This window comes from Centroberyx affinis, unplaced genomic scaffold (genome assembly GCF_046629955.1).
Source record: "Centroberyx affinis isolate AG114_WGS23_722 - 3 ecotype Tasmania unplaced genomic scaffold, CSIRO-AGI_Caff_v1 ptg001998l_1, whole genome shotgun sequence".
Classification (NCBI taxonomy): Eukaryota; Metazoa; Chordata; class Actinopteri; order Beryciformes; family Berycidae; genus Centroberyx; species Centroberyx affinis.
The window spans coordinates 729-15,501 of NW_027280342.1; the positions used below are offsets into that span (position 1 = coordinate 729).

The window sequence follows — 14,773 nt, forward strand, 5'->3', positions numbered from 1 at the left end:
AGTGATCGGTTCTGATACGTCGTCACTAGTGATCGGTTCAGATGCGACTTCACTAGTGATCGGTTCATCAGATATGTCAGTCACTAGTGATCGTTCAGATACGTCGTCACTAGTGATCGGTTCATCAGATATCTCAGTCACTAGTGATCGTTCAGATACGTCGGTCACTAGTGATCGGTTCAGATTCGTCGTCACGAGTGATCGGTTCAGATGCGTCGTCACTAGTGATCGGTTCTGATACGTCGTCACTAGTGATCGGTTCAGATGCGTCGTCACTTGTGATCGGTTCATCAGATATGTCCGTCACTAGTGATCGCTCAGATACGTCGTCACTAGTGATCGGTTCATCAGATATGTCAGTCACTAGTGATCGGTTCAGATACATCGTCACTAGTGATCGGTTCATCAGATATGTCAGTCACTAGTGATCGTTCAGATACGTCGGTCACTAGTGATCGGTTCATCAGATATGTCAGTCACTAGTGATCGTTCAGATACGTCGGTCACTAGTGATCGGTTCAGGGAAAATCAACACTACCCCCCCCCCCCACGCACAAAACGGCTGACGAGGAGGAAATCTCAGCTGGATGAGGAGGAACCATGGAGTGGAACCATCTACATGTGTATATATATATATATATATATATATATATATATATATATATATATACATATACATATACATATATATGTGTGTATGTTACTGCCCCCTTGAACTTATTTATTGATTATTTGCAGATCTTTATTAGAAATGTGTTTCTGATGCATTGCCAACGCACACGGAGACTGTGGCTCAAACAAGGCAGAAGTATAGTTCTGTTCAGGATCAGTTGAGATTTGTGATGAAATGTTGATCTGCCTCTGAGTCATGAGAGGGAGCAGCTGCTGAGTCCCTCAGAGCTCTGTGTGTGTGTTCAGCAGTGTGTGTGTGTGTGTGTGTGTGTGTTCAGCAGTGTGTGTGTGTGTGTGTGTTCAGCAGTGTGTGTGTGTGTGTTCAGCAGTGTGTGTGTGTGTTCAGCAGTGTGTGTGTGTGTGTTCAGCAGTGTGTGTGTGTGTGTTCAGCAGTGTGTGTGTGTTCAGCAGTGTGTGTGTGTGTGTTCAGCAGTGTGTGTGTGTGTGTGTTGCAGGTGGCGGCCCAGCGGCAGCGGGCGCTGGCCATCATGTGTCGGGTCTATGTGGGATCCATCTACTACGAGCTGGGAGAGGACACCATCAGACAGGCCTTCGCTCCCTTCGGACCCATCAAGAGCATCGACATGTCCTGGGACTCTGTCACCATGAAACACAAGGTCAGAGGTCAGAGGTCAGAGAAAGGCGGGCCGCCGTTTGGAAGGTCGCCGGTTCAAATCCCCAGACCGGCTCTTCCCGCTTCCCGTCTCTCCGGTTACAGCTGGTGCTTCCGGTGTTTTCATATTTATCCTTTTTATCATTTTAATCTTTACTGTTACTGATCGGCTCTGATTCACACAGCAGCCTCTTAGTGGAGACTGACGTAGTTTTAACTTGCTGCTTCCAGCCGTGCTGTCATGATGCAGAGCTTCACTCACTCCGTGTTCTCCCTGTTTTCAAGATGGCGGACAGGAGCGCAGTGTGCAGGGAGTCTGTCTCCCCGTCCTGAACTGTGTCCTGTGGCTCTGCAGGGTTTCGCCTTCGTAGAGTACGAGATGCCGGAGGCGGCTCAGCTGGCTCTGGAGCAGATGAACTCCGTGATGCTGGGAGGTCGAAACATCAAGGTGAGTCTGGACCGGCCCCGTCCCAGACCAAACTGTCCGGACCGGCCCCGTCCCAGACCAAACTGTCCGGACCGGCCCCTTCCCAGACCAAACTGTCCGGACCGGCCCCTTCCCAGACCAAACTGTCCGGACCGTCCCAAACCAAACCAAACTGTCCGGACCGGCCCTGTCCCAAACCCGTCCCAATCTATCTATCCTCTGTACCCCTCCATCTGCCCTCTGTACCCCTCTATCTGCCCTCTGTACCCCTCTGTCTGTGGGCCTGTGAGTGGGAAGGTGCTGCGGCTGACGCTCAGGCGGGTTTTTGTCCCTGCGGCTCGTCTTGCAGGTGGGCAGGCCCAGTAACATCGGCCAGGCTCAGCCCATCATCGACCAGCTGGCGGAGGAGGCGCGGGCCTTCAACCGGATCTACGTGGCCTCGGTCCACCCCGACCTCTCCGACGACGACATCAAGAGCGTGTTCGAGGCTTTCGGCAGAATCAAGTCCTGCATGCTGGCCAGAGAGCCGACCACCGGAAAACACAAAGGCTACGGCTTCATCGGTGACTTTAACAACTTCATTATCGCTTTATTAACTTTATTATCGCTTTATCAACTTCATTATCGCTTTATTAACTTTATTATCGCTTTATCAACTTCATTATCGCTTTATTAACTTTATTATCGCTTTATCAACTTCATTATCGCTTTATCAACTTCATTATCACTTTATCAACTTTATTATCGCTTTATTAACTTTTCATCGCTTTATCAACTTCATTATCACTTTAACTTTATAATCGCGTTATCAACTTCATTATCGCTTTATTAACTTTATTATCGCTTTAACTTTATAATCGCTTTATCAACTTCATTATCGCTTTATTAACTTTATTATCGCGTTATCAACTTCATTATCGCTTTATTAACTTTATTATCGCTTTAACTTTATAATCGCTTTATCAACTTCATTATCGCTTTATTAACTTTATTATCGCGTTATCAACTTCATTATCGCTTTATTAACTTTATTATCGCTTTATCAACTTCATTATCGCTTTATTAACTTTATTATCGCTTTATCAACTTCATTATCGCTTTATTAACTTTATTATCGCTTTATCAACTTCATTATCGCTTTATCAACTTCATTATCACTTTATCAACTTTATTATCGCTTTATTAACTTTTCATCGCGTTATCAACTTCATTATCGCTTTATTAACTTTATTATCGCGTTATCAACTTCATTATCGCTTTATTAACTTTATTATCGCTTTATCAACTTCATTATCGCTTTAACTTTATTATCGCTTTATCAACTTCATTATCGCTTTAACTTTATTATCGCTTTATCAACTTCATTATCGCTTTAACTTTATTATCGCTTTATCAACTTCATTATCACTTTATCAACTTTATTATCGCTTTATTAACTTTTCATCGCTTTATCAACTTCATTATCACTTTATCAACTTTATTATCGCTTTATTAACTTTTCATTGCTTTATCAACTTCATTATCACTTTATTAACTTTATTATCGCTTTATCAACTTCATTATCACTTTATCAACTTTATTATCGCTTTATTAACTTTTCATCGCTTTATCAACTTCATTATCACTTTAACTTTATTATCGCGTTATCAACTTTATTATCATTGTATTAACTTAATTATCGCTTTGTTAACTTTTTATCACTTTATCAACTTCATTATCGCTTATTAACTTTTTATCACTTTGACTTTATTATCGCTTTATCAACTTCATTATCGCTTATTAACTTTATTATCGCTTTATCAACTTCGTTATCGCTTATTAACTTTATTATCGCTTTATCAACTTCGTTATCGCTTATTAACTTTATTATCGCTTTATCAATTTCGTTATCGCTTATTAACTTTATTATCGCTTTATTAACTTTATCGCTTTATCAACTTCATTATCGCTTATTAACTTTATTATCGCTTTATCAACTTCATTATCACTTTATCAACTTTATTATCACTTTATTAACTTTATTATCATTGTATTAACTTAATTATCGCTTTGTTAACTTTTTATCACTTTATCAACTTCATTATCGCTTATTAACTTTTTATCACTTTGACTTTATCGCTTTATCAACTTCATTATCGCTTATTAACTTTATTATCGCTTTATCAACTTCGTTATCGCTTATTAACTTTATTATCGCTTTATCAACTTCGTTATCGCTTATTAACTTTATTATCGCTTTATCAATTTCGTTATCGCTTATTAACTTTATTATCGCTTTATTAACTTTATCGCTTTATCAACTTCATTATCGCTTATTAACTTTATTATCGCTTTATTAACTTTATCGCTTTATCAACTTCATTATCGCTTTATCAACTTAGTTATCGCTTTATTAACTTTATTATCGCTTTATTAACTTTATTATCGCTTTATCAACTTTATTATCACTTTATTAACTTCATTATCACTTTATCAACTTTATTATCGCTTTATTAACTTTTTATTTCTTTATTAACTTTATTAACTTTGTTATTGCTTTATTAACTTCATTATCGCTTTATTAACTTTATTATCGCTTTATCAACTTCATTATCGCTTTATTAACTTTATCGCTTTATCAACTTCATTATCGCTTTATTAACTTTATTATCGCTTTATCAACTTCATTATCGCTTTATTAACTTTATTATCGCTTTATCAACTTCGTTATCGCTTTATTAACACTATTAATGCTCGCTCTCTCTCTCTCTCTGTCTTTGAAGTATTTCTGTTTTTTCAGTTTGTCTCATCCTGCAGTTGAAACCATCCGACTTTTCATTTCCTGCAATATTATCACAATATATTGCACATCTTATCGTTTTGTTTTGGGGTTTTTTTGTTTTGAAGCTTTCTTGCTTTTACCCGTTTTAATTCATTGTATGAGTATGATGTTTGATTTATTGATAATCCATCAGCAGTATGGAACGATGACACTGTTGTTTCCCTGGTTTCAGAGTATGATAAGCCCCAGTCCTCTCTGGACGCCGTGTCGTCCATGAACCTGTTTGACCTGGGGGGTCAGTACCTGCGGGTGGGGAAGGCCGTCACCCCCCCCGTGCCCCTCCTCACCCCCGCCGCCCCCGGAGGCCTCCCCCCCGCCGCCGCCGTGGCCGCCGCCGCCGCCACCGCCAAGATCACCGCCCAGGTAAACACGCTTTACATGACCTCTGACCTCCAGCCAGACGACCTCCGATATAACTTTATTTGTATAGCACGTTTCTAGTGACGTAAACGTACCACAGTTAAATAAAATTGAAGTTGAATAAAAAGAATAAATAAATAGAATAAATAGAAGAGAGAAATACACACATACAACTAGAAAACAGAGAAACACCTGAAAACAGCGTTTTACATAAAAGTGTGTCAAACCACATGGAGGTCCAGACAGAACAGGGACAGTCATAAATAACTAAATAAATAAGTAAAAAACAAGTAATAAAACAAGTGGAGATACAACTATAAGGAGCAAGTCACAGAAAGCCTAACTGTTCCTGACACTCCGCCATGCGACAGAGTGAAAGACTGAAAAAAGAAATAGAGAACAGAACTGTCTGTTGACTCCTCACTGGTTGACAACCAGCATCCATCTGTCTCCATTTCAACGACTTAGATAATCACATCAGTAATGCTCAGTACAGATGCAGTTTGTTGCAGTACAGATGCAGTACTGGATGCTGTGCTGTGTTGCAGGAGGCGGTGGGAGCAGTGGGAGCAGTGGGAGCAGTGGGAGCTGTGGGAGCTGTGGGAGCAGTGGGAGCTGTGGGAGCTGTGGGAGCTGTGGGAGCGTCGGTGCTGGGCGCTCTGGCCGGACCAGCGCTCCTCTCCCAGCAGCTGGGCGCTCTTCCTCTTCCTCTTCCTCAGGCCGTCATGGCAGCCCAGGCGCCGGGCGTCATCACAGGTAGGAACGCCGCCGTCAAAAACCCCTCAGTCACATCTCTGGACTCTCATTGGCCCAGGTTAACGACACACGGTGATCAGATCCGGACCGGACTGCTAACACTGTTACTGCAGCCAGTTAGTCTGTTGAATCTGATCCAGAACAATATCAATATTTATCACTATCAACATTATTAGTGTTAGACCGATATATGGCTTTGCTGATATTGAGTTTTTATCAAAATGGATCTGGTCCAGTCTGATCTGATGATTTGATGCAGTTTGATTGATTACATATTGATTGTAGAACTGATCAATACTACACTGGTTGTCTATTGTCTATGGGAAGACCTTAACCTGAAAAGATTCACCACAAGTATGTATGTTATCATTATTATCATCCTGGGTCTCAGTGGAGAGTTTTAGTGTCCCGTGCTCTAAATGTTTCAGAGGTTTGTCACTGGACTCCATAATGACAGAACCATCATCCCAACATCAGAACAGACACAGACTGGGAGTTAAGACTGGGAGACAAATGTCAGAGAACTTCATGTTTGCTCTGAAGGGTCAAAAATCATCCAGTTAATGCAGTTTCAGCTCTAAATTCCTCTCATACTGTATGTGTAGTGGTCACAGGTGAGACCAAGTCAACTTTGCTCAAGTCCCAAGTCAGTCTCGAGTCTCGAGGCACAAGTCTCAAGTCAAGTCCCGAGTCTAAATGTAGATTTCCAAGTCAAGTCCAAGTCAAGTTCAAGTCATTAATGTCAAGTCTCAAGTCTAAATGTAGAACAGCAAGTCAAGTCAGAACAAATCAAGAGTCCAGTATCAATTTAATATCTTAAAGAAAACTAAATATCTAGGACTTTTCAATGCAATATGGTTTTAATAGGATAAAAACTCGGTAAGAGCATCATGAGTTTGATTTCTATAATCAGTTTCAACTTCAATAAATTCAATCATTCCATACAAATTCAGAAAACAGAATTTAAATTCAGTCGTCTGCTGGAACAAATCTCATCACTTTCAATCTAAGTCATTTACACAAACACAAGATCTCAAGTCAAGACTTTAGAAACCTTTTCAAGTCATCAGAGTACCAGTCAGAGTCAAGTCCCAAGTCACCAGAACTAAAGTCAAGTCTTAAGCAATTAAAATTGTAACTCGAGTCTGACTCGAGTCCAAGTCATGTGACTTGAGTCCCCACGTCTGGTACTGGTGCAGCGTAGGATAAATCCAGACCAGCAGCAGCTCAGTTCATACCCTAGCGCTCCACTTTTCCACCCAACCACAAAACCGTTTCCTCACCTCTCAAACAGGAAGGTGTTTCAGTGTGAAAACCTGACTCCTTCAATGAGTTTCATACCAACTAATATGAAATATGAACCGCTGCCTCAGTGACACCGCTGTAAGACGAGGCTCAGTATGACAGACAGACTGGAGGAGCCGGTGGATAAAGCCGGATGCTGTTCGGACCCTCCTGGGCGAACACTGAAGGCTTCATCAGGTCTCAGAGGTTTGGAGAGGCGAAGAGGACAAACCTTCCTGTAACAAAATCACCTGCCACTGATATGGAAGCAGCTCCTCAAATCCCCAGCTGTCTGGTTCAAAGACGCATTTTAATTTGTTTGGGATAAATGTGTTTTGAATGGTTCAGCCGTGTTTATTTTTTGTTCTTGTACTTTTGGTGTTGAAGAGTTTTGAGATGTTTCCTCTAAAGGCAAAGTTCTGTACAAATGAAATGTTGCTGTTGCTTCCGTCTCAGCCAGCAGAGGTTGGTTCTCATCAGCCACATCTGTTATTTTTTATGGACAGACTTTAGGCAAAGCAACTAGAGTTTCCCAGTGTTGTTTGTGTTGCTTCAACAGAAACTTCTCCACTAATAGATTTCTTTTTTATTGTCTTTTCTCTCCTTGTCTCTCTCTCTTTTTCTCCTCTCTTCCCCTCCCTCTCTCGACCCCACATTCGAACCGACAGTGACCTCTTAACCCCTCCCCTTTGCTGCACACTGACCAACCAAGTGAAGAGGACTGTTTCTAGCCCCTCCCCTTAAACATAGCCCCTCATTCCTATTGGCCAGTGAGTCTCAGATCCTGTGTGATTTGTGGAGTTACATAATGCTGTACAGTACATCTACACTCATTCACGACCAGTGGGGGGGTTAACGAGGTTAACGGGGTGGGAGGTCATATTTAACTTCCTCTTCAGACAGCAGGGTTGCTGGGAAGGACTTCTGGTCCCATTCATCCTCCTTTGATCCCAGTTAGAGTTTAAAGTCCCAAAAGTTGTTTCAACATGACCTGTTTCCTGTGATTATTTCAGCTTCCCACAAGAATCGTAAGTATTAGTTTAAAATTCAACCCTAAACGGTCACTAGAGGAAGAACATTTATCATCAGCTGGTAGTTAAAGGTGGATTCAAACTGCTGACCAGCCAGTTTCATAAGACACAGTCAACCACAGTCAGGATGCCTGCTTTACATGTAGATTCTGTGGGTGCACTCGTTTACGGCTCCTGGTTGGGTGGTGACGTACCGGCTGGGTGGAGTTCAGCCTCCTGGTGGCAAGCTGCTGACAGAACACCAGCCAACAAAGCCAGTCTGACCAGTAAAACCAGACAATCACCAAAATGGAAAGCCACAATCTGATCAGTAAAACCAGCCAACTCCCAAAACAGAAACCCAGTCTGATCAGAAAGCACTCATGGTCATTTCCTTCTCTTGACTTGTTCAGATCGTCATCAGAAAGCCATGGAGATCTCCACCAGGTTGCAGTGTTATTGCTGTTAGAATGGGTAAAGTAGAAGTTAGTAAAGTAGAAGTTAGTTCTAGAAGTTCTAGTTCTTTTAGAAAGCAGCTCAGGGAATAAGTTGGGAAGAATTCAGTTTTTTCTGTTGTCACCTAGTTTGAAAAATGGAGAAAAAGTTCTCATTTCATTGGTCAGGCAACATCGTGTCCACCGATTGGTCAAATGTGTGGTGAAAGTACGTCGCACCATCAAAAAGTTCACGACAATTCAACTCTGTCTGGGCGGACGTGAGCAGGAACACGATAGTTTCACGGGATCAAACCCGCTTGCTGCCCCTCGCCCCCGCACACCTTTCATTGGAAATGAAACTTTACGTTTCATCTAAAAAGCTCCTGACAGGGTTCCCACGCGTCCTGGAAAACCTGGAAACCAATTTTCCAGTCATGGAAAGCACATGGAAAATGAGAGAAAAAGTAAAATGTCCTGGAAAATCTTGTGTTGTCCTGGAAAATTATTTCAACATTCTCCTATTTTCCTTTAGCTGAGAATGAACTACTAAGCTATCTATCAGAGCTCCGCAAAGCGGATAACGATTTAGTCCACATCAGAGCCACGGACCCCCATTTGATGAGATTCTGTCTCTCGAACCAAAATCTGAGAATATTTTTATTGTACAGATACAATTTTGTCCAGAATTCCATGACTATCTGTATTGTACCTACCTACAATACGTTGAGAACCACTGAGCTAGATCATCACTGAAAATGTCCTGGAAAAGTCCTGGAAAATGATCTCTAGAAAAGAGTGGAACCCTGCCTGAGTCTCTTAAAGATCTGAACTCTGGGTCAGCTGCTCCGCCTCACCTGGTGAGACAGACCAGCTTTTTGCAGGAGAGAACCTTTCCCTTTAAACTGCTACAAACCAGGACAGTAAAGTTGAACCGTGGCCTCAGACTGGGAGGTGCTGATCCTCGTCCCGACCGCGTTGCGCCTTAAATGCGTCTCGATGTCGCTGAACCAGACTCTCTCCAGACCTCGGCCGCTCCTTGATCTCCTGTCCATGAAGATCTCCTTGTGTTATTCCCACTTTGAACCAGCTTGACTTAATGTCAAGAAAGCAAACACGGTTCTCTGTGAGCGTACAGGGATCAGACGGCTCACAGCCCGTACTGCCACAGCACCTCCTTCAGGAAGGAGGTGCTGTGGCAGTACGGCTGTGAGGGAACTCTGCCGTCTTCTGTCTCGTCTGCACGCCAGGTCTGAGCGCAAATGTCCCGCTAATCTCCAAATCTCCAAATCTACGTTTGTCCGGCCCCTCTCCGTTTGTCCAGCCTCTGTCCGTTTGTCCGGCCCCTCTCCGTTTGTCCAGCCTCTGTCCGTTTGTCCGGCCTCTGTCCGTTTGTCCGGCCTCTGTCCGTTTGTCCAGCCTCTGTCCGTTTGTCCAGCCTCTGTCCGTTTGTCCGGCCTCTGTCCGTTTGTCCGGCCCCTGTCCGTTTGTCCGGCCCCTCTCCGTTTGTCCGGCCTCTGTCCGTTTGTCCGGCCCCTGTCCGTTTGTCCGGCCCCTCTCCGTTTGTCCGGCCCCTGTCCGTTTGTCCGGCCCCTCTCCGTTTGTCCGGCCCCTGTCCGTTTGTCCGGCCCCTCTCCGTTTGTCCGGCCCCTCTCCGTTTGTCCGGCCCCTGTCCGTTTGTCCGGCCCCTGTCCGTTTGTCCGGCCCCTCTCCGTTTGTCCGGCCCCTGTCCATTTGTCCGGCCCCTCTCCGTTTGTCCGGCCCCTGTCCGTTTGTCCGGCCCCTGTCCATTTGTCCGGCCCCTCTCCGTTTGTCCGGCCCCTCTCCGTTTGTCCGGCCCCTGTCCGTTTGTCCGGCCCCTCTCCGTTTGTCCAGCCTCTGTCTGTTTGTCCGGCTCCTGTCTGAAGGCAGTTTGCCTGGTTTCCCACCCAGGAGCCGAGGCTCTCAGGGTCCCTGAGGCTCTCAAACCCCTCAACCAGGAAAAGGCTGCGGTTCCTGAGGGGAAGAATAATTCCACTAAGCTAAATTATACCGTGTTCATGACTTGTTAGAATGGGGAGTTCTAGTCTATATGAACTAGATGAAATGAAACTACATTCAGCAGCATGCTGTTCATATGTTTATGGATTACACTTAGAACTACAGCGGCACTCTCTGAGTTGGTTCATCAGTGATGAAGTTTGTCTTAGAATTCCTTATTACCAAACCTGAAGTTTCAGGATGGCTAGAAGAGCAGGAAAATGTTATGGGACATTTAATCTGGAAAATACATAAAAACACATGAGGAAACAAACAGGCCGGTTAGTTTACAGCAGTAAGCTCCACCCGTCACCTGACCAGGAGGTACCAGGTACCTTAAACCAGTGCACCCGGTGTGTTTGACCGGTTTGTTGACCAGGCCAGGAGTCGGTCCCAGTCTGATTGGTGGAGATTGTTCTCTAGAAGCTGGGCGGCTCCCTGCGGTCGGCCAGCCGACGGGGTTTGACCGTGTTGTCCGTCCTACTTCCTGTCTGTTTCAGGCGTGACCCCGGCGCGACCCCCCCTGCCTGTCCTGCCTCAGGTGGGTCTGGTGAACCCGGTGCTGGCCACGCCCCCCGCCGCCGGGGCCGCGGCACCGGGAGGTCTGGAGGCGAAGAAGAAGAAGGAGGAGGAGGAGGAGGAGGAGGAGCAGCAGGAGGAGCAGCAGGACGGAGCCGGGGAGCCGCTCAGCGAGCAGGAACACATGAGCATCTCCGGCAGCAGCGCCAGACACATGGTGATGCAGAAGCTGCTGCGCAAGCAGGAGGTACGGGTTCAAATCCCCGGGAGGTACGGGTTCAAATCCCCGGGAGGTACGGGTTCAAATCCCCGGGAGGTACGGGTTCAAATCCCCGGGAGGTACGGGTTCAAATCCCCGGGAGGTACGGGTTCAAATCCCCGGGGGTTCAAATCCCCGGGAGGTACGGGTTCAAATCCCCGGGGGTTCAAATCCCCGGGAGGTACGGGTTCAAATCCCTCTGCTGCAGAGCGAGGCAGCAGCTCTGAAACAGTCTGCTCTCTGTACGTCTGTCCGTCAGTTTGCAGGCTTTCACTCCAGCCAATCGCAGCAGCTCATTTCAGAGAGGAGGACCTAGTCATTCACATGAGCTGCTGTGATTGGCTGGAATGCAAACCTGCAGACTGTTGGTTGGACAGCACTGATCTGCATAGAGATTCATTTGATTGATGTTTTTTGACTTGAATAGAAGCTCTGCTTATATTTGTTGTGTGTAGATGGATGGATGTGATGTAATACAGTATGTAATGTAATGTAACATACCGTATTTCCTCTAATATTGGCCCAGGCCTTTATTTCCCTCAGCTCAGAGGGTCCCAGGCCTTTATTGGAAGCAGGCTTATATTAGAGACAAGCCTTTATTTCTAATTCCCTCTGTTTGATAAGTATATTTGCTCATATTTTAGTACGAAGCCTCCGTGTTTTCTGATCTGCTTCTGTTCGGGTTCGTTAGGTATCCGTTTTTGTTACTGCGATGCATTACGATAATTACGGTAATCGACGGTGGCACACTCCAGAGACTTCCGCCAGGAGTTCACCGTTGTTTTTAGCTGCGACCAGCAGCTCTAGAGCTCGCTCTGTCAGTCGCTCTGTCGGTCGCTCTGTCTGTCGCTCTGTCTGTCGCTCTGTCGGTCGCTCTGTCGGTCGCTCTGTCGGTCGCTCTGTCTGTCGCTCTGTCGGTCGCTCTGTCTGTCGCTCTGTCTGTCGCTCTGTCGGTCGCTCTGTCGGTCGCTCTGTCTGTCGCTCTGTCGCTCGCTCTGTCGGTCGCTCTGTCGGTCGCTCTGTCGGTCGCTCTGTCGGTCGCTCTGTCTGTCGCTCTGTCGCTCGCTCTGTCGGTCGCTCTGTCGGTCGCTCTGTCGGTCGCTCTGTTGGTTGGTCCACAAAGATTTCCCCACCCTGTCACACAGCACGCGGTCGCAGCTATGGCGAATTCACGCTTGTTTCCTTTGTTTTTTCCCCCGGCTTGTATTTGGAGCCGGCCTTTATTTGTTCGTGTCGACCGCGGCCCCGGACGTTATCGGAGACCCGGCTTTTAATTGACCGGCCACTATTAGAGGAAATACGGTAATACTAATTGTAACGATGGATGAGCGGTCCTGACCGGCCCGTCCCTGCGGGTCTCTGGGTCTTATGTGTCAGATGTTCTGTCTCCTCCAGTCGACCGTCATGGTTCTGAGGAACATGGTCGGTCCGGACGACATCGACGACGACCTGGAGGGCGAGGTCACCGAGGAGTGCGGCAAGTTCGGCCGCGTGAAGCGCGTCGTCATCTACCGGGAGCGGCAGGGCGAGGAGGACGGCGCCGACGTCATCGTCAAGATCTTCGTGGAGTTTTCCGAGGCGGCGGAGATGGACCGGGCGATCCGGGCGCTCCACCGCCGCTGGTTCGGAGGCCGCAAGGTCGGCGCCGAGGTTTACGACCAGGAACGCTTCGAGAACAGCGACCTGTCGGCGTGACGGACCGGAAACCACACACACACACACACACACACACACACACACACACACACACACACACACACACACACACACACACACTCTTTCTAACCTGTAGCTCTCTTTATTGATGTTTACTGAACTGGCCCGTCTCCGGGGAGAAAGATGACACCAGAAACATTTGTGGGTTTTTGTTGTTTTTTGGTTTGTTTCAGAACTGTAGACTTGCTTTTTGGTTTTTGTACAGGTTTTAAATTCATATTTTAATAACTTGATTCTGTTTCTTTGCCAATTGAGTTCTTAAAGGAAAGCCTGCTGACGAACCGTTCAGACTCCACAGCCAAATATCTTAAAGAACTGATACGACTTATGAATTTTTGTCCCTATATATAAATCTGTATAATCTGTACTGATTGACATTCCCAAGACTAATGTACAAGTGGAGGCTAACAGATCCATCCATCATCCTGGAATAAACCAGACAGACTTTCCTGGTTGAACCGGATGGTTTTAGGTTCTCTAACGAGTCTGATCCGGATGAAGAACTACAAGACAGTCTCACCTGCTCCCTCACTGAGTTTTGACAGATTCTGTCAGATTTGTTTCTTCTGCTTCTTAAACAGCCGAAGCGTCGGAGCGTTTGAACGTGGAACAGGATTACAGAGACATGCTGAAATCTGAAGGATTCAGGAGGTCAGAGGTCAGAGGTCAGAGGTCGATTCTGCAGCTTGGTGGGAAACTTGAAATGCCTTGGAGTCTGAAGAAGGTCGAGCACCAAAATGTGAATAAACCTTTTTTTACAGCAGCAGTTTGATGCGGAGGCTTTTTCTGCTGGAGAAACCTGGAAAGTCATGAAGCTGATTTCCAAATAAAACCAGTTTTCTGAAACCTGAAGCGGCTCGGTGAGCTCCAGCACAAACATCTGTGATGAAGTCAGCTAGACTGGAGCTTTAATCAAACCTAAATATCTGGTTTAGTCTTGTTGGCTCCCTACATTCATGAGCTAATAATAAAAACCTTTTAAACATCCCTACTTCAAAAAATGTGAACTCTATTTTCAGTAGAGTTAAACTTCAAATCTGATGCTTTTAGTTATTTCTTCCAAACTTTATTTCTTTAATCCTATTTTATTTTGTCTCATGTTTTGTTTTGCTTCTCTGTTTATTTAGAATATCTATAGATCTATCTATATATCTATAGATCCCCTTGCTTTAGTTTTATATTGTGAGAGCTAATTGTGATTATTATGCAAGTGTGAATTTTATAGTTTGTGCTTTACCTTTCAATTTAGAGCAGCGTCCTCCATGACTGTGCTTTTATTTTGAAAACGCAGACCGGCCGGCCTTGGAGGAATCGTCACTTCCTGTCAGGTGCGTCAAGTTGCCACAGTAAACTAAAATAAGAGCAGAAGTAAGGTCATGTTGCCTTCACAATAAAAGCGTAAACTAGTCATTCCTGAAACAAACATCAGGAGAGAGAACAGGAGAACACGCGTCTTCTCAAAATGCTGTTGCAGTAAACATGAAGTGACTCTGTGTTCAGTAGATGCTTTCCAAAGTGTTTGCGTCATAAACTTTGTGAAATCCGGACTGGCCTCTGTGGCTCTGACAGGACCGGGCTGCTGGCCTGTAGGGACAAGCGGGTCTCTGAAGTACAATAGATTAAAATGGAGTTTTATTTGACAACTGACACACAAACCCTCCACCTTGTCTGGTACAAACTGTCTCTGTATGTTTTGGCAGGGCTGTAAATGTGTCTTCTATTGGCTTATATGCCTATGAAATATTTTATGAAAAGGACATTTTTTAGGACCAGCATGTGTTTCCTACAGATTCCTCCAGTACTCCACTCTCTCTCTTCACGTCACTCATCAAAAACGTTGAAACCGTTGAAGTGGTTGAAACACGTTCGATAATTCGGATTTT

At 45.1% G+C, this 14,773-nt stretch overlaps 1 protein-coding gene across 1 annotated transcript; it reads left to right on the forward strand.

Moving 5' to 3' along the window:
- The first annotated feature begins 1,122 nt into the window (after positions 1-1,122).
- LOC139653889 (poly(U)-binding-splicing factor PUF60-like) lies at positions 1,123-13,872 on the forward strand. Its single transcript, XM_071530897.1, has 7 exons — positions 1,123-1,289; positions 1,641-1,733; positions 2,062-2,275; positions 4,706-4,896; positions 5,442-5,649; positions 10,897-11,162; positions 12,570-13,872. The coding sequence occupies exons 1-7, from the start codon at positions 1,161-1,163 to the stop codon at positions 12,867-12,869; spliced, it is 1,401 nt and encodes a 466-aa protein (XP_071386998.1). The 5' UTR covers positions 1,123-1,160; the 3' UTR covers positions 12,870-13,872.
- The last annotated feature ends 901 nt before the right edge of the window (positions 13,873-14,773 follow it).